The following is a 20,145-nucleotide window of genomic DNA, read 5'->3' on the forward strand; positions in this document are numbered from 1 at the left end:
TTTCCTTTCGCTGCATCTTTCACTGAAAGAGGTCAAGCTTAGCCTTATTTGCTGTACATGTCAAGTCCCATTTCACGATGCTGCTTTGTTAAAGTGAAACCTGAGATGTTGCTGGAATCATGCTGACAGTTTGTCCAAGCTCTGCAGCCTACCTGCTATTTTAAGTATTAATCCGAAGGAGGGCAGTGCTTTATTCTGGAAGCTATGCTTTTTGTATGCAACTGCAGCTGAAGGTTGTCAGTGACATGGAGGAACAATCAGAAGGGTTAACTAATGGGAAGGTTTATGTCATTCATAATACATGTTTCTCTAAGAAAGGAAGAAGGTAACACCATTTCCTCAGGGCTAGAGGCAGCTCAGGCAGGGAAGAGAGAAATCATGCTGAACATTTCATCACATTTTTGTGCTGTTATCTCCTCTAACATTATCTAATCGAGTTTGAGCACAGTGAAAAAGAAAAAGGCCATGTGAATAGATGTAGGGAGGAAGCCTGCTTGCCTTGCTGAAGCAATTAGGACTATTGACTTCAATTATTTTATTCATCTGAAGAAGGCAAGCAGGATTTGGTCACCGCGCAATCTCTTGTTGAGTGAAAGGATTTAAGAATCCTTGACTTCGCCTTTACAAAGCACCGAGGAGCAGGGCACACAGTCCTGCCTTGTGCGGGTATATGCTGTGCCTGATTCCCCACCACGGGGCAAGTTAAAAGTAGTCAAACGGGCAGGCGTGGATCATTCAATTGCATGGCGGAGCTGGGATCAGGATATGCTTCAGCTATCCCAGTTTAACAGCTTCCAGGGGAAAAGCAGCTGGGTTCCGTCGGCTGCTCTTTTGCTGCACAGATCCCCTCTCTGGTGATGGTTTTTACCCCCTGTTGTGGCACTTACTGCTGCCAAGGTGAATAACTACAAGGTCTGTTGTACAACCAGTTGAGTACAGTACGTGTTGCTCAGCCCTGTGGGTCTCTAAAGGTCACCTCCTAACTGGCAAGGATCAACACAGGGAAGAGGAGATCCTGGCATGAACTTTGCCACTGTGGGTTATTTCTGAGTCTTGTTTTTGGCCCTGCTGGGAAGTCTTTATCTGTGTGTACAACATGCATTCAGGGATACAACAGCAGTGTGCCCTCAGTACGGATCTGTCTGAGCAGATCACAAGGTAGTGACTGATGTGAATAGGAAGCTGCTCTGTGACATACTGCCAGGGCTTGGATGCAAGATATGATCATGAAAGGTCACTTACAAAGACAGTTAATTACATTAGTTGAAGAGTTTTTGATTGTAAGTTCTTATAAACAAGGGAGCTTTCACTGTTGTGACCAGAGTTCCAAATTAGGTTTATTAAGAGGCTGTACTATTAAGCAGTCAGTGCTGGATTATTAGACAGTCTGGTCTGGAAGTCTAAATATTACAGCGGTAGGTGTGATGGAAAGCCCTTAGCTAGATGGTTATTATCAGTGAAAATGTTAATTCTTTAGTTGGTGCTCAATATGTGGTTGAAGGTGAATAGTAGTATCTACCTCTGCCTCGTATTGTCTCCTGGTAAAAGCTACTGTCCGTAAATCACCTTTTACAACATTGCATCTGCAGTCCAAAACCAGCGATCTTGGATGCTCTCGGCACCCAGCAACAGGAATGAAAGCAAAGTGTGCCCCTAGTGTGCAACGCAGGCTCTGACTTACTGTGTAACTGGGGCAGCTGGTGCAAAATGGTTCTCGGAGCTCACTTACCTTCACTGGGAGGTCACTGTGCTCCCATCAACTTGGTGAGGCCAAGCGATGTTGAATGAAATAACTCCATTTCAGAGTCTTTTGATATACTTGCTTATAAATATGATGCAATATGCTGGCTGAAATAGACCACACACTGTAATTGTGTAATGAATTAAGTGCTTGGTTAATAGGCTGAACTTCTAGCACAACAGACCTGGAATAACAGTAACCTCAGTGAGAACGTTTCTGCATCTTTCTGTGCATCAGCTGGGCGCTGCAGTGCCTATGGTGAGAAGCAAGAGAACGGTGCAGGCTCCGTATCCCTCCTGCTCTTGGCTCCTTGGCAGAGGCTGCCAACACAGATGCCAATTAATGTCAGTTGTGGTGGTGGTTGCTCTCATTTGGACACCTGCTCGCAAGGACCTGGATTGAGACCATCATGTTTCTCGTTCTGACTGACAGCTGCTCAGCGTCCTAACAACTTTCATTCACTACAGATCTGGAAGGAAATTAAACTGGTGACCTACATGTAAAAGTCTCATATCCCATTACTACGTAAAACGCTCCACCTCCTCTGAATTAAAATGGAATTAAATTAAAAAAAGCCTTTAAGTGAAAATCCTAATTAAAAATAAACACACCTTCTGGCACGTAAAATTATTTCCCCCCTTCAAGAGTTGACTTACATGAGCCAGTTTTATTTTATTAAAGTGTACTACAATTAAATGAACAGGGGAATAATTAACCTAATTTCCCCCCTCACTTAAAATAAAGGAAGGAGGAGAAGAAATGTTCCCCAGAAAAAAATCCTTTATATTGCATAGATCTCTAGTAAAAGAAAAACAACTCCCACTCCAACCAACGAGACTATCTAGATACAATATGGGAATGCTATGAATTATCAACGGGCTCAGGAGCAATTTGAATCTGATCTTACTACCTAATTAGTTTTATTATTTCCTTATGTCAAAGCATGTCCCTGAATTGCTTATATTATTTATTGAGGAGATTTCAATTGTACAAAGCCTGCAGAAGACAAAGTTCCTGGCGTATGGTGCTTTTCTGGGATCTGGCAGATAGCTCATTGAATGAGCGTTTGAGATTTCAAACACACTGACTTGCCCTCATCCTTTTCCTTTCAAGAGAGTTAAAAAAAAAAAAAAAAGTAGTGTACTTTTTTCTTCACCTGGGGGTGAACTTAATACACTCAAAAAGCTTATTTACACTCACAGTAACATCTTGAAAATTTAATGTAGCATAAAGAAATCTCTGCTGGAACACCTTCTCTAGACAGCTGATGTGTCCGAGGCATCGTAGTCATCGCATCCCACCATCTGTTCCTTTTACCGCCACAGGGGCATACCCAAAATGGATTACTTTGAGGATGTGCATGCCTTTTAAGACTCTACAGGCATAACCAAACCAGTTCAGTTTAATGAAGTGATCAGCCTGGTGAGGAGGGCAACACATGCAGAGCAATAAAAAAAGGGCAATGTGTACATCAGAGCGTATTTCCAGAGCTGCGTGTGTCCTGTTTGCCAGGATTCACACAAATTCTTTTTTTCAGCTTGGGTATGTGAACTTTGCTTTGAATTCTGAGCCCTGTTTAAGATGTCTTTCATTTTCACAAATGTTTGAAGTTGGAGGAAGCCAAATACTGCTGTCCTTACTCTGTTCCTATTTTCAGTGCTACCAGAGAGAATTGGAGCTACAGAATTTGGCACATGCAGATTAATTCATGAATACTGTTGCAAACTCTTAAAAACAAGCCCAAGTTTTGTGGCATTCAAAAACAATTTAGGCTTCTTAACTCATAAAGTTTCTCTCTCTTTTTTTTTTTTTTAAACTGACCTATAAGAAAATAAAAAGGTGCCAAACTAAGTCAACAGTCTAAAAATGAACATTGTGAGATCAAGTGTTTAAGATCATCAAGGCAGCCTTTCATATAAAAGCTGCCAGGAATCAAACTAAACTAAAAAAAGATAACAGCTCCTCTGTGAATCAGAGCAAACACTGCAGAATTACTAGGAATGTTTTTCTCACTGAAATTGCTTCAGCAAAAAAAAAGACCCAACACCTTAAGGAATGAATTTAGTCTTTGGCCTTTGGTAAGGTCCTCATGAGCAGCTCACAGGTCATCTGCATGAAAAACATCCTTTCGACAATCTGATAGAATGAGATTTCATGTGGTTCTGGGTGTAAAGGACTTCTGACAGTTTTAAGTCTGGCGCTTTCTGTCGTGGGGTCTGAAATGAATTCCCAACTTGAAGGCACGATTATCTGTACATCCAGTTCTCTTTTTGCACTACGTTTTGGCATCCTCTGCATGATAATACCCTTTTTTGGAGTACCGTTTAAGAAATAAGTAAGTAGGACATATGGTTTTAAAGATACTGACTTCGTTGTAAATACTATGCAAAGTAAGGGACATATGAAAAAGATCTTTTACACAGAACATGACTTGTTTCACCACATAGTTTTAAGATACAATTACTTGGCATTAATGAGGTTTGACTACAGTTTTGAGCAATATAGCCTGTGGTATATTCTGTCTCTTTAGGAAGAGGCGATGTATTGCTACACAAGCTCAGAAGTAGCCCAAAAGAAGAGTGGCTGTGGAGACACGGACCAACAGCAAATGCCCATCCTGATGTGCTAGGTCTGCTGTACTGCACCTTTAGCTTCTCCAGTCTCACACTACAGGGAAACCAGGATCTTGGGTCAAAAGAGCCACAAAAGGGAGCGGTTGACTGAACCCTTTAGATTCTGTGTGTGTGGACCCTGGCTTTAGTCAGCTTGTACCAGAGAATCAGGGCAGTGAAGTGAAGGTCAGTCACACACCTAGATAAAACTTGTGCATCCTACTTTGCAACCCAAGGGCCCACGTGTTTTGGGACATACTACTTAAAAGGATTAATGAGTCCTTACAGAAAATAAATTCGCATTTGCTCTCTGATGAACATGACCTCTTTTGACGCTGTTAACTGAATCTTTCCCCTCCCAGGTGGGTAAATGACATCAAAATCAGTCATGTTGGCTTAACCTACAGAGAGTAAATGTCCTCTAAACTGTTCACTTTCTTCCTTTCTTAATAAAAAAAAAAAGCATCAAAGGAAGCAAAGATGGTGTTATTAAATACGTGGGACACAATAGATTTCAGCTTTCCACACCATTTAACTATTCCAGCTCTGTGGCTGCGATGGGGATGTTTTTATTATTCATGCTCTTATATAAGGTGTTAGCAGGAAATTGGAAAAAATATTTGAAGTGAGTCTTTTCCAACATTGGCATAATTTTCCCTATGCTTGTATGCCATGTTTTTGTCTCATGCCACTGACACTGGGTCAGAAAATGCTTGCCCATAAACTGTGGGGTAAGCATATGCCACGGTCCATCCCCAGGAAGTGATCTGGATGCAGCCACCCGGATTTGGAAGGTCATGGAATTTAACTGTACAGACGTGAACTATGTCATGCTAGTTAACCTCAGAGCTTGAGAAAAGTCCCTGAGCAGTTTTATTTATTAGTATAGATGCGACCTCCGTGACCTTTGGACACAGTTACTTGCCGGATTAACTTGTAAAGGTCTCTCTGTCTCTGACTGCCAGTTTTTAGAGCAGTTTGGGCCAGAGAGAGTACAGAACGACTGCAGCTCCTTCAGCAAATGGTGCAGCTGTTTATCTGCAGGATCAGGCCTCCTGCGTACCCGCTTACTTGCTGGCACCGGCTTGACGTGAGGTTGTAGCACTAACAGCTGTGCTCAGCTCAATGCTTTCTCAGGCCGGGAAGCTGCCTACAACACTCAATATTCAATGGGTAAGGTGTTTTCTTACTGCCTTGTGCCGTCTCCGAGCTTGTTGGTTTGATGACACGATTTGCGTCCTCGTGAAGAGCACCAAACCAGTCTTTTAGTCGCGAAGCGAGATTCCTCAGTTCTTTGTCTGTGCAAGCTAGAAAAAGAACAAAGCACTGGACTGAGTCAAGAGCACCAACAAAAAACCTTTCTCCTGATAGTCTGTTAGAAAAAATATTGTTTATGGTTGTAAAGTCCTTCTCATTAAGAGCTCTGAAGTAGAAGAGAAGGTTATGGAAAAGGATGCAAGTTAAAAAGAAAATGTAAGCCATTATGAATTAAAAGTTGTACTCAGGTACTTCCTCGGTAGCTGACATGATTTGTGATGGAAGAAGTGACACACAGAGCTACCTGCAGGTTCTCAATCAGAGCTACGTGACTACTTCACTTAAATGTTTTCACCTTTTAGGATTTCAGAGAAAAATATCAGTGAAACAGATGGGGAGGAGGGACATACTTGCCTAGACATACTACTCGAACAAGATGCTAGGAATAATTTATAACCACATTTGGCTTAGTATAAGGCTATTATCACAGTAATAGGATATATATATACTTATTTATATACATAAAAAAGAAAATCATTATGTTGCTCTAGTTCTACTGCAAATGAGACTTTGCCACCTCTGAAGGTTGTCAATTCCATTTTGTTAGCTAGGTAAAACATTTCTTTTTTTCTAAATTTTTACTGAGAAATATCTAATTTTTCCAGAAATTTCTGCCAAGAGATTAATGTCCAGCGGAAGCAAATATTTTTAAGGAAGAAAGCTGCATTAGTCACCAGTCTCTGTCAGAAAAAATATTCTTGTTTCTGCATCATGTTTAGTGCTTAAAATTCACATGCTCAGACAATTTTATTATTCCTGCTGTGCACTCATTCTACATTTTAAATGACATTTCTTGGAATACAGAGCAAGATTTTATGCCACAGAGGCAGACATCCTTCACAGGGCAAGCCACAATATGTCTTCTCCAATTCACTGCACATTATAATTTTCCTCCTTCCACCTTATTGAAGAACAATTGAGTCCCACAGCTTGTCTTCCCAAGCTAAACTCACTGCTCCAATGACTGCAATGAACTTGCCGATACCTCATGGCTCTGGTGAGTATTTGTTTGTTCTCACAGGGGTTTTTGGGGTCAGACATAACTCTGAAGTTAAAAATAGGACATTATAGCTTTTTCTAAGTGGAAAATTTTTTAGCATTTGCGGGGGGTGTGTGTGTGAAAAAGAAAGATTTTCCCATTTTTCTGTAATGCTGAAAGAATTTGATATATTTTCCTATTAAAGATAAAAATATGAAGGTCACTATCCTACTAAGGCTGAGTCCAGGTAAGGAAAAATCAGGTCTTAAAGAAAAAAACAATTAACGTCATATAAATGGAAGACAATACAATATTAACCTTAAAGTGGCTTACATTACTGAAAAAGCTTATTTTCTCAATTAAATTAACATTATATTTACTCACTGTAAACTATCCTATCTTTGCAAGCTAAGACAAAATCCATAGAGTGATAGGATTTTTGAGCCCACCATGCCATCTTTTTTATAAGGAACATCTCATGCCACTGTTGTTCCTTGGCTGTTACTCACAAAGTCTTTTATCAGAGAAAAATCACAACAGAAATAATACCAGAACAAATTCTATCATCCTGCCTGTAACAAGCCCCCATCAGGAGATGTTGCCTGAAGGAGTGAGGGGGTAGGAAGAAAACTAATTTTATAGGTAATAAATATTCAGGAATGAACTAGCTCTAGACAGGCACGAATGATTTCTTATTTTGTGAATTTAGATCCATAAGGAAATTTCCATCGTGTACTAATTTCAAGCGGAGCTGGGCACCTAAATACATGTTAGAAGTGATGGAGATACTGCTTTTACATGGGATCGAGATGCTCTTTCTGCATCCCCTGTTGAATTGCCATCAGCTGATTTTCATCAGACATAATTTTTGCCAAAATATTATTAGGCAACTACAGCAACATGAGAGACCATAACAGCCTTCTTTTCAATAACCTGTCTTCACAAATGTTTTCTGAGAAGGAGCGTACTGATAATTGTATCATCTTTCAGAATTAAAAGCAGGCAGTATCTTTTCTTTCCTTCTGCCAAGTAGCCGTCTCGTTCTTTGAAAGTCAGTTTTGCAAAGGCAAAAAAGAGAAATATAATGCATAACAAGTAAGTGTTGTTTAGCCCATACCTCATATATGACAGGTTATCCATATGTTCAGAGTATTTCACAAATGTATCTCCAGTCAAAACTGCACATATAAACACAGCTTTGACTACCAATTATATCAAGTGGGTGAAAAAAAAGAGGATTCAGTTGATCGAGAAACAAGTAACGTAGTTTTATTGTGAAAACCTGATACTTATTAAATATTTATTGTGGCACACGACATCTTTAGGAAGTCAAGGCTGGAACTCTGGACTACAAATAGCCATTCCTGTGCCATCCTGACACCCTCATCGTGCCTTCTGTATAGGTATACTGAGCTTCACGGACTTTCAGTCAACAAGTCACAGGGGAAAAAAAAAATTAAAGAAAATACCCTCTAGGGCTGTTTTCCTTATTCAGATTTGTGTACTTCCAAATACAAAGACAACTCTAGACACCACAGAAACCTAAGGTAAGTCAAATGCTCTGAGGGATGCTGTATTTGCTCTCAAACTCGCAATGCCATCCTGCCAGTGCAGAGTGCCAGGCGGGAGCTTGGAGCACGCTCGCCTCCTCTCCCTGCCTCAGCACCATGCAGAATGGCCTTCCCACTGAAAACTAATGTCTCTGAAATAAATTTCACAAAGTGGTCATTTGGTTTAAACTGCATTGACTGAGGTAATTTGAATCCATGCTTTTAAATTGCAATAGAAAACAGGATTGAATGCACAGTGTAGGTGGAACAGAAGTAGATTAATTAATGGTAAATCAGACTTGAAACGATTTTTCTGTCTAGTCCAGCCAATCAAACATGTCAGGATTTGTAAAATGCCATTCACAGTGAAGTGGTTTTTTTTTTTTTTTTTTGCTTGTCTGTAATGCTAACCATGTCAAGAACCAGCTTTTACCACGCACATGTACACTCCTGCTTACACCAGTTCTCTGCCGTTCCCCAAGTGCTGCAATCCATGACCTACCTCAGCTCGGTTATACCCTACGGCTGCTCAAACAGACACAGGACCCCTGTATCCTCCTGTCATTCCCTAACAATATTTCTCTTGATTTTGATGGAGCAAGAATAGGCTTTCAGCCTCTTCTATGCTGTAGCTTCCTCGAAGACTGCCTCATTCACTCGCTCCGAGGGCAGTCTTTAACAGCGGGCTCTGGAGGACGCGTTCTCCTGTTTTCACCAACAAGTGTGCAAAATGCCACAAACCCTGCAGATTTCCTTTGGAATTTGGTCCGACGCACAACTTGACAGCAAGCCCAGAACTGGAGTTTTCTGCATTCTGGAGAAATTCACATTTTTTTGTGAATAACTGAGATATTCCTTAAGTATGTTGCTTCAGGATAATTCAACAGTGAATATTATGTTGAGGTTCTCTCTTAGGACTGCAGTCTTTCTTCACAAGAATAACTGCTGTTTCATGAGTAAAACAGGAACCAACTGTGCTGTTAATATGTAGTGAATAATAAATTTCTTCATGAGACTTCAAAAATTTAATGCAAAGTTCAGTTAAATTTCTATTCAAGTGTTTCATGCTCTCAATCTTACTTTCTACTGAACATTAAAATAGAGGAAGTACTATTTTACATTTCTTGTATTAAATTGTATTTTAATGCTACTATGTGTGGTTAAAAAGATTCTGTCTCTCTACCTAATGAAACTGCATTCTATTTTATTTATTTTATTTGAACATTTTCAGATGTTCCTAATAATTCTGAATTTGTTTGGTTTGGGACATGTTATTTTAGACACTTCAGAGTGGATTGACATTCAGGGGGCATGAGTCTAATGCACACAAAGTCAGGCTCAGCCTCCAGCTGGGTGTCCAGGAACCAGAGCACTTAATGATTTATTTCTTGTGGTAGAGCCCATTAGTTACATATCAAACAATTAGGAAGCATAGCTCTGAGGAACCCCAGATCTAAGATCCTCATATATAAATTTGCATTAGTATAAGTTATAAAGCATTTTTAAGAACCCTCTTCATGAGAAATACAGTGCAAATGTACCTCTTTACTATTAATAGAAGTTTCAAGTAACATTTCTCAGATGAGAAGAATAGAGCTGTAGGAGGAATAGATGTGATAATGGGTCTCTTGCTACTTGAAGATCTATAAGGAGAGAATACCTAGGTTGCAAACAATATGGATATTAACATGACTTGAAGCACTGATTAAAAAATCTGCGATAAAGAGACACACCAAGGGAGGAACCTCTCTATAGCCCCTCTCTAGCAACTGAAATCTGTCCAGTCAACTGTCAACAGTCATTTAAAACTCTAGTGCTCTGAAAAAGACACAAGTGCAAACACATGCAAATATGCATTTTTACTTCTGTGTGTATTTTCTTCAAGATAAGAGAATCTGGCTTCAATTCATTTCCTACACCTTTTAAAAAGGGAAAACCCAAAAGACTTTATCCTTGTTATTTTATTGATGTCACCAAAAGTTCTGCCTTAGCAGCCCTCTGATGCCAGGTCCCCACATAACATTAATTCCCGGATCCTTCACTGCCGATGCGCTTCAGTGACGTCCGTTCATAGCCCACAGCTTCCCTGCCTGCAGCAGGTTGGTATTGCTGCTGTTACAAACGGGGATGGCAAGGCAGGCTGGTTAACATCCAGCTCGCCAACTTGATCACAGTGCACAGTGCCCTGCGTCTGACGTGGCAGTGGGACCACGAGCAGCGGCAGAATCCGTCGCTTCCCTGCGTCACGGCAACGTGAACGCAGGATGAGGATCTCTGCTGCTGGATCCAACTGACATCCTCAGATCTGAATCTGCAGATGTTAAGAATCATCCTGCAGAAGTGATTTAATAGCAAGCACTGAAAGTGCAGATTTATTCCCAAGGGTGAAGCAATTCATCCAGCAGTTATTTATTCCTAACAAACTGAAAGCACTGTCGCTAAATACCTATTTTCACCAAGCAGAAAACATTAATCTGACCTCATGGAAAGCCATTAGCATGCTGTAAAGGCTCAGGTTTTTATAAGCAACCTTCCATTATGGACTTTTTCAGCTCTACAGATACTAATCTATATACATTGGTGGTGAAAATTAATGGCATATGTGCTGGTTTTGGCTGGGATAGAGTTAATTTCTTCATAGTAGCTGGTATGGGGCTGTGTTTTGGATTTGTGCTGAAAACAGTGTTGATAACACAGGGATGTTTTAGTCACTGCTGAGCAGGGCTTACACAGTCAAGGCCTCTTCTGCTTCTCACCCCACCAGCGAGCAGGCTGGGGGGGCACGAGATGTTGGGAGGGGACACAGCCGGGACAGCTGACCCCAACTGACCCAAGGGATATTCCAGACCATACGACATCATGCTCAGCATAGAAAGCTGGGGGAAGAGGAAGGAAGGGGGGACGTTCAGAGTTAGGGCATTTGTCTTCCCAAGTCACTGTTAGGCGTGATGGAGCCCGGCTTTCCTGGAGATGGCTGAACACCTGCCTGCCCATGGGAAGTGGGGAATGAATTCCTTGGTTTGCTTGGCTTGTGCAAGTGGCTTTTGCTTTACCTATTAAACTGTCTTTATCTCAACCCATGAGTTTTCTCACTTCTTTTACCCTTCTGATTCTCTTCCCAGTCCCACCGAGGGGAGGAGTGAGCGAGCGGCTGTGTGGGGCTTAGCTGCCGGCTGGGGTTAAACCACGACAGTAAAATATTTAATGTCACTCTTTCAGGGGGAACTTTCAAAAGTGCTCAGTGCCAGAAATCAACATTAAAACTGAACTTACCTGTAGACGCATAAGATTAAATCAATATTGAATGTTGTCTCACATCCCATTTTTACTCCAGCCTGGCAAAACAATATTGTAAAATCTCCAGCTGCTAACAAAACAAGCCTTATAACTCATAGTGCAGTTAACTCTAAACAAAACTTAGTACTAAGGAAGTACATTACTGCATTACTGCATTAATGTCTCACTTGCTGCCGTAACGTTCTGGTACTATGTGACAAGCAAGGAGTCCATATTGTCCAGAAAAAAGTTACAGTGATACATTACCCTGTATTTCACAATAAGCAAGCTATGCAACCAGACTCACAGAGTGTGTGTAACGTTTTATGTCATTTGACTTCTCTGTCACCTACCTGGCATGTATCTGTTGTCTTAACATTACTACTGTTATTATTGTAATAATAATTCTTACAAATACTACTACATTACTACCAGTTACACGTGGAAAGACTGGTTCTTTGGGTTCATGTTATTGTTATACAATACTAAATAGTCTCTTAGGTAGAGATTGAGGAGCAAATTCCCTATTCCCTGAATGCCAAAGTGGAGCATGTGAAGATTCCCTGAAAGCTGGACTAGTTTGAACTGTTTCTGTACTGTAGAGGAAAGTAAACTGCAAATGCAGAGAAATTTAAAAAAAAAGAAATAAAGTAGAATCTTTAAAAACCCGCATATTTAGCTCCTGAGGTTAGTGTCCTTTCCACATGAAGTAAATCTGCCATGACAGAATTCAGCTTAGGAACACGTCACTAATTTTGAGTCACCTGCTTAAAAAGATGCAAATGTCCTGCCATGGAGCAGAACCAACGTGTTGCGAGTGAGGTGACCAGCCACATAATGTGAATAAGAAATGGCAAATGTTGCAAGAGAGTCCATCTCAATCCATAGTCTGAAATTTCAGACTTGGAGTTCCCTGAGCAACTAGAGGGAGTGGATGAATCAATGGAAACTAGCGCTGCTCGGCTCACAAGCAGAAAGCCAGCTGTATTTGTAAGACATATTAGTTGTAACAAGCAGTTCAGTCATTTGTCCTGTGAGCCTGGAGGACAAGTCCATTTAGTTTTGATTAAAATGTGATATAGCACAAACCTACATGACATTGCCCAATAGTGGTATTATATTCTTCCAGTTACAAATAGGACAGGCATAGTTTCAACAGTTCAGAAGGAAAAAGAGGTCTCCTTTTTGTATTTTTGAAGACTAGCCTGACAAAGTTATATGGTAAAACACGTATTTAAAAACACCGTAATAACACTATCTAAAAAGGTTTGGTGTAAAGGTATCATAGCATGGAAGTTGACAGGAGATAATGCTCATCTTTTGTACTAACTTTTATATTATTCTTCGCATAAAAACAAAATATGTCAATTTTAATCATGCTTCCTCTGACAAACGTCACTACATTTTCTCTCTTGTAGGTAAGTCAACAACTTATTTCACCCTGCTATAATTGTGTGTGGATTATCACAATAGGTTTTAAAACTGAAGTAAAAAAAAAAATGTATCAGCTTTCAGGCTTCAGGGAGTGTGTCTGCTCCCAGTCATGCAGAATACAAAGCGTGTTCTAAAAACTGCTGCTGCAGGAGCTGATTTGTAAGTAAACATCAAGATAAATTCAGTGCTGTGCTAACCCTCTACTTCAAATACAACTACACACATATGCATATAAACACGTACACGTATATGTGACTTGTAGATGACTCCAGGTGTTTTATCTGTGATATTTTGGTGATGCAATTCTGGCAATAATTACCTTCACAAATATTTCACCGTTCTTGTTTGGAAGGGGCAATGCTCTAATTTTATCTTTTCATTGAGGCTTCAGACAACTTCTTATAACAATAAAAAATGAAGTATTATGCCAATAATTTTATGAAGTAGAAAGGAAGGGACTGTTTACTATTACTATAAGCAAAGGTATTGCATTCTAAACATGCTTTGCTGGTTCGATAAATGAAGGTCTTTCATTAAAAATTGCTCCTGTAATCACCAACATTTCATGACAAAGTCCTATGCAGGTGTATTTGTTGCACTGCATTTTTGGTATTCATTGGCTATTCTTCCACAGGGTTGACACCTTTGCTGATAACCACCTCTAATCCTTCTGTCACTTGTTTTGCCTTGTCTTATAAATACAGCAGCAGATGCCAAGATCCTACAGTTCCGACTTTGAGATGATTACAGGAGCAGCTGAGTTATTGGGAAGACGAAATAGGCTTTGATCTCAAGCTTCCTTAAAATGGTACATTTAAAACACAAAGCTCAGCTAGAACTGTATAAACAAAGATTTAGAGCTACAAAGCTCACTCTCTAAAGCTGTAGGCAAAGCGTACATCTGCTTTCATAGTACTTAACGCTAGCTCCTTTTGTGCTTGCATTAATTGTGAAAGCCCTGCAAAGTTCATCTTTGCTAGGTGCTTCAGAAGCCCAGAGGCTTCTTTAAACACAGTCAAACTGTAATGATGCTGGGGGTCTGTCAGAACTCGGTAGGAAGGCTTGTCGGAGTAACGTCCCTCGTGACATTTTGGCCATGTCAGGTACTAATTAAAACGTAATCTCCTGCATGGTTCTTAGCCTCCCAAAATTCATTTGGCAGCTCACCCTAATGTTCTCATTCAAATTCTGTCATATCACCTGAAAGGAGGAATAGAGAGAGTTGTATCAACTGAAAACTAAACCAGAGCAAATAAAAATGTCTAACTGAATGGACTTTTCCAGAAGTTCATGCTGTGCTCTGGATGAAAAAAGTCTTAGTAAAGTCATCATCTCTCCTCTTGCCTCCCTTCCTTCCTCTCTGATTTTTACAGAGCCTACTCTGAACAGACGTCCTCGACTCGGCAGACGTACGTATGCACCCAGCGTCTTCTGCGCTGAGTCTCAGAGAAGGCACTCCAGTTAGCTGTAGTCGGGGCTCGTCAAGCACTGGCCAGTCTTTGCAAGAGGGCCGAGTTCTTAGAAAAACTGAACATTGGTTTGATTTTAAAGCAGTGTTTAAAGCAGACCCACAGCTCACAGTCCATGGGAAGTCTTCACAAATACCTGACTTCGCTGCTAACAGCTTAGCAGATAGAGTACTCTTAGGCATTTGAAATAATAAATAAGCAAAGCTGGAAGAATAAGAGTAGAAACAAAACTCACTGGGCTTAAAATGAGGGAACTGAAAGATGGTTATTTTTGGGCAAACAGTATAGGCTACCATGGTGTGTACACTTGAGCTTTAGATGGAACTGTTTCCTACAGACTTTCCAAAGCCACAGCTGAAAGTGTTAAGACAACCTGCTGAACTTTTCCACATCCAGGAGGTTGTTTTGCTCCACTTTCTAGAGCCGAACAGAGAGAAATTTTAGATTCTGATCTTCAGTAAAAATGTTCTGAATTACAATTGCTGGAAATAACTTGAGTTGTTGATGATAAGGGCAGCTGCTAGCTTCCATAATGAAAATGGCCTTGAGCTTGAACGAGCAAAACTCAGGTAGTAAAATTAGTAATTTGACAGTATTTGAGAAGAAATGGGCAGATCTATTTATGTTCAATCACAGCAGGAAAGCAACAGCCAAGAATCTAAATTAAAAGATTGTATGTAGAGAAAAAAGTAAAAACCTAAGATGATTTCACAGAATGCCAATGTTAGAGCGTAAGCACATGCAACGCTTCTCAAAAACTAAGTTGAAAATATGGCTATATATGAAATGAAATGTAAAAGACTTCCAATTTTTACAGTTCCTTGTACAATCACAGATGGATCTAAACTGAATTAGGAAAAAAACCCCAATGCAAGTAGATCATTTTTGTAAAGTGTCATAGTAAACAGGGATATTCATTATTATTTGATACCATTCTTTTAAAATGCATGAATTCTTGAGCAGTTCATAGGATAAAACTGCTTCTTTTACACAGTTCTGTTCTTCTGACACTACTCCATCTCTGTAAGTTTGTTCAAATCTAAAATTCATGAGCTCCCAGATGGTTATTGGTTTTTTTTGTTTGTTTTAATGAGAAAAGGTATTATTTTTATGGCTAGCAAGATCTAAATGCCAGGGTGTACTGGACTGGTAGATGCCTATTCTGGAGGTAAAGTTTGGGCTATCCATCCTTACGGTAACGATCACTGCTGCTACCTGAAGAAACTAACTGCAGAACATTGTACAGAAATGCAAAAGCAGCACTCTTATTATGCAGCCTATATATCACAGGGCATTTCCAGAGGGCCAGTGAGCACAATGACTGATCTGCTTTCCCATAGGAAAAAGAACTACCCCACATCCTTCTCAGGGTCCCTGCTGTGATTTAGGATACTGCCTAAAAGCTGCAAGAGGGACCCAGGAATTTATTAGAAAGACTCCTTTTTGCTAGGAATTGGTACTCTATCATACAAAAAAAAGGAGGAAGCAATTGAGTAGATTCACTTCATTTGTACCAGAGTCCACCATCTTTATTCGCTTCCTCAGGAACCCTTGAAAAGTGATAGATAAATCCAATTTGCCCATGCCTTAGCAGGATGGAGAGAGAGATACTCGTGAGTCAGCATATGCTAGCAGAAACTATTTTTCCCCCTCATTAACTTTTTTGCACATCAGCTGATTTTTATTTTATACTGTGTATATCCCTGTTCTTATTTTCTGTGTTCCCTACTGAATGTTATCACATCCGATACCACCAGGGCTTCATTAATGTAAAATGTTGTCATGTGGTGAATTATTCCTAAATGAGAAAACACAGACAACCCTAGAAGAGAAAATAAGGAGTTGTTGGACAGCATGGAGCTAGAAGCATTTGAAGATGTCCCACAGGAATTCTTCCAGCAAATTGTTGGGAAAACTGATTGAAATTCAATAAGAAAGTGCAAATGAGACAACACAGCTCCCCAGTGGATTGCAAAGATCCCCTGGAAGGAAATCAGAACTATCTCTGCACTACTGCACCTTGCAAAATCAAGAAATGCATAAATCCTGCCAGGGAATACGGCATAATAACGCAGCATTCAGGGTAATATGAAACACTCAAGTGAAGGAGTAATTTTAGTCAGGAAATGCAACGTATTTTGAGAATCAGATTTGAATGCATTTAAGATCTGAATAGGATTTTATTGGAACCAGTTTTACACCGGTGCAGTGCCATTAACTTCACAGGAATGAACGGCAATTGGTGCATCAGCAAACACACTTGTCTGGGTTGGTTCATCGACGCTCAGATGCATCACATTAACGAAGGCACTTAGAAATACACTTCTCCCTGGAGGTGACTTTGAAGGTGAAGGAGGTGCTTCACAAGCTTCTGGTGAGACAACTGCCTCCTGCGGTGTGAGCAACAGGGACTGTGGAAACTCCCCAAATGATGGGACCTTCACTGGGTGTGAAATGAGGAAGAACCTCTTCCCTTACAAAACCGGTGCTCAGGAACTTGCTGGGATTTACACTGGCAAAGTGGTGGAGCGGCTTAATTTTTAGCAAGCTTTGGTTTTTTTGGCTGAGGTAGGCACTGATGTTTCAGCCATTATGGCCTCTGCTTCTGGACTGAAGAGCTGGGGTGTTGCTAAAGCACAAAGCAAATTTCTCTGGGATTAAAAAGAGGATAGCTAAGCCGAGCTGAGTGTCAGGGAAGGCTGTAGATAAAAAAAGGCTCAAAAGATGCACTGTCTGTTGTTTACCTACTGTGACATGTACCTCCTATAGCTACATAACTTCATTTAACAGTATAAAGAAAAGTATGAGATGAACATACTAATGAGCACCTGGCCACTTAGATACTGTAGGAATCAATAACTTCAAAAAGTATGGAATGGAGTTGCGAAAATCCCCTACTAATGCGTATTTTGAAAAATCATTTAAAGAAATGTCAATTCTTTTCTCAGTCCTTCATGCGCATTTGTGTATTTTTAAAGTCTTTTAGAGGGAGGATTGAGTTTTGTGTATTCAGGGATATGATTTATTGAAAATGTCCCGATTTTTTAAAAATATTTGCACTATTAAATTATTTAACATCCCCCCCCCCCAAAAAAGGCAGCAAGTGAGATCAAAACCATCCTGTGGTATTATGAAGACCATAAGCTGAGCAATTCTGAAAAGGATAAAAATGGCTTGTGTGAAAGGAATTTGTTTTTTTTTTTTTTTTTAAAAAAATGACAGATTTGGAACTGTGGCTGAGAAAGCTTTGAAAGCGGCCAGGCTGACAGGGTGTATTGTAGGGTAGTTGTAAGCTTTTGTAGAAGCAATTATTATCATCTCCCCAAAGCACAAGTCTGTGAGTAAAAAAGCAGAGAAAAGGAGGAAAGGCTGGCTGGGAAGTAGACCCCCTTTCCCAGGCCTAGATGTTTACTTGCTGACAGCTTAAGCCAAAGAGAAAACAATCTGAATCTAATTTAAACTTTACTCATTCTGCAGAAAATTAAATAGCTGGAACTGTACCTGCTGAAAGAACGGGCAAGGAAAGAGCAATGTTGTGGGAGGGGGCCAGCGGCACTCATTTGAAAGTAGATCTAGTGCGGTTCTTTCAGACCCATCACCTGTCAGCCCTCATAAGTGGTCTTCAGAATAATTATTTAATCAGAGCGGCCGTGGATCAATGCTCTCCAAGTGTTCGTGATTAACAAATTTTGTAGAAGGTCCAGCAAGACATCCTACAGAACTGAGGATTCGGAGCTCCAGATAAAATTTTATGTTGTGCAAACACCAGCAGCTTTCCAGTGGCAGCTTTTTATTTGGGAACAGCGAGGCCATGCTTCTGGCAGGTTTCTCTTACGCTGTACAGAGGTATCTACAGAAATTCATCCTTCAGTTAAACCGGTATTTTGTCTAGATTTTTTCATTTATCAGGCTGTCCAGTTCACACCCTACATTTCAGTATATTTAGACCATACTATTAAAATTAGACTATGGGCCTGATTCTGCTTTTCCAAGGTTCTGAATTTACTTGGGTGCAACTAAAAGTTGAGTCTGATTTCTCCAGGTGCAGTATGCTAAAAAACTTTTTGAATATATCTTTCAGCCTCCCTCCAAAAGTAGCCTTGTGCATTTCAGATTTCATTATTCCTTTGAGGCTCCTTAAAGATGCAAGGATATGTTTTCACACTCTGGCCCTTTTAATTTTACTATTTTTTTAATTCACTGCAGAGCTGGAATGTACTTTTCCCATTCTCCCTCTTCCCCCCCCCCCCCCCCCCCAGTTTTTGGACATTAAAAGCAGGACACTAAAATATCTGTAGGCTTACAGGCCTTTAGTACAATATTTGCTATGCCTGTCATTTTCAGAAAAAGCAGTCATTACATTAAAGGAACGAAGTCCCATTATTTTCTTGTAAGCTAATAACCAGCAAGCTGTTTTGTGTGTGTCATTGCAAAAGATTAAAAATAATTTCCTACTATGTGTGCTATGACTGATCATAGCTTGTATCCACTAATCTACACACTTAGTCAGTATAATTCTACTTTTCTAATAGCAAGAGTCAGATACTATACTCACAACTATCCTTCAGGACGATAGCATCCCAAATCTCAATCCTCTGCTAGCCAATGTGGCCACAAGGTAGCCAATGGCAGAATTGGGTGGTTTGATTTTTGTGGGGCTAACAGAGGATCGCAGTTTGGTTGATAAGTTTCATCCCAAAAGGATTCAGTGAATTTGATAATGAACTCTTCTTTAAAAAGTAATCTGGGGAATGGCTTAGAGTATTGATGTTAAATTTCGATGAGTAAATCCAAATGAGTAAAACTATGTAAAACTATGTATGAGTAATATTAATTAATGATAAAAACCTATATGTGAAGCTGGATAAAGTTACCAATTAGGCCAATTATTCTGAATAATTTGATTTGAGGAAGCTTTAATGGTTCCCTTGATTCTAGTGATAATCTTTCATCTGGAAAAGAAACACTTGAGCAGGTACACAGCACTTGTAATGGGCATTAACTGAACAGTGTTCTGCAGAGTAATCTGTGGGGGCTGAGGCCACTAACTGGTATAAATATTTTAACAGTGATGCCAAACTATCCATTTTGTTTCTGAAAACTGCCTAAGTAAAACACAACAATTATGTCCTGTACTAAATAACAAAGATTGCTTTCTTTATCTTTCTTCATTTATCATTTCCTTCTGGCTAACAGAGGCAGTCCTGCACTGCTGGGGCTATCAAGTCCTTGTTTTCAGCATGTATTTACAAATGGCTTGGGCACAAGGGATTGGTTTTTATCTAGGGAGGCAGAAGTCACTTTACTCCTTGTTTCTAGGCAAGAGATGATGACCAATAATGAGCATGCAAAAGATTTGTACAAATACGTTTAGGAGTGTTAATATAAATATTTATAGTAATGGAGTTTGAGAAGGTTCTTTTTGCTGTTTACCTAGAAAAGCAGTCATACTGAGAGACTAATGTACCAAATTTTCCCCCAATAAATAGGTGTGAGAGTAAAATGCTTTGAAGGAGTTTGGGGAGAAGATGTTGACTCATCAGTGATGATGGAGGTTGGCTTGCTTCGGTGGGGAGGAAGGGAAGAAGTGAAAAAAAAGGGTAATATGTTGTAGACTTGTGAAGGAAGTTTCAGGGTGTCTCTCCTGTCCCAGGGCTGTAAACTACAGTCTAATCCATTAGACCAAAAATTACCTACAGTCATACAGACTTGTATTAGGTATTCCCTTTTAGCAGAAATACTGATGTGTATTTCATCAACCAAACAC

At 40.0% G+C, this 20,145-nt stretch overlaps 1 protein-coding gene across 1 annotated transcript in view; it reads right to left on the minus strand.

The window, feature by feature from the left end:
- The window catches only part of SPOCK1 (SPARC (osteonectin), cwcv and kazal like domains proteoglycan 1), a 325,307-nt gene that overhangs the window by 12,997 nt on the left and 292,165 nt on the right, over nucleotides 1-20,145 (minus strand). The window contains exon 7 of the mRNA XM_069773050.1: nucleotides 5,544-5,660. Coding sequence (XP_069629151.1) covers nucleotides 5,544-5,660 — 117 coding nt within the window. The remainder of the gene's footprint in view (nucleotides 1-5,543; nucleotides 5,661-20,145) is intronic.

This window comes from Haliaeetus albicilla, chromosome 27 (genome assembly GCF_947461875.1).
Source record: "Haliaeetus albicilla chromosome 27, bHalAlb1.1, whole genome shotgun sequence".
NCBI classification, from domain to species: domain Eukaryota; kingdom Metazoa; phylum Chordata; class Aves; order Accipitriformes; family Accipitridae; genus Haliaeetus; species Haliaeetus albicilla.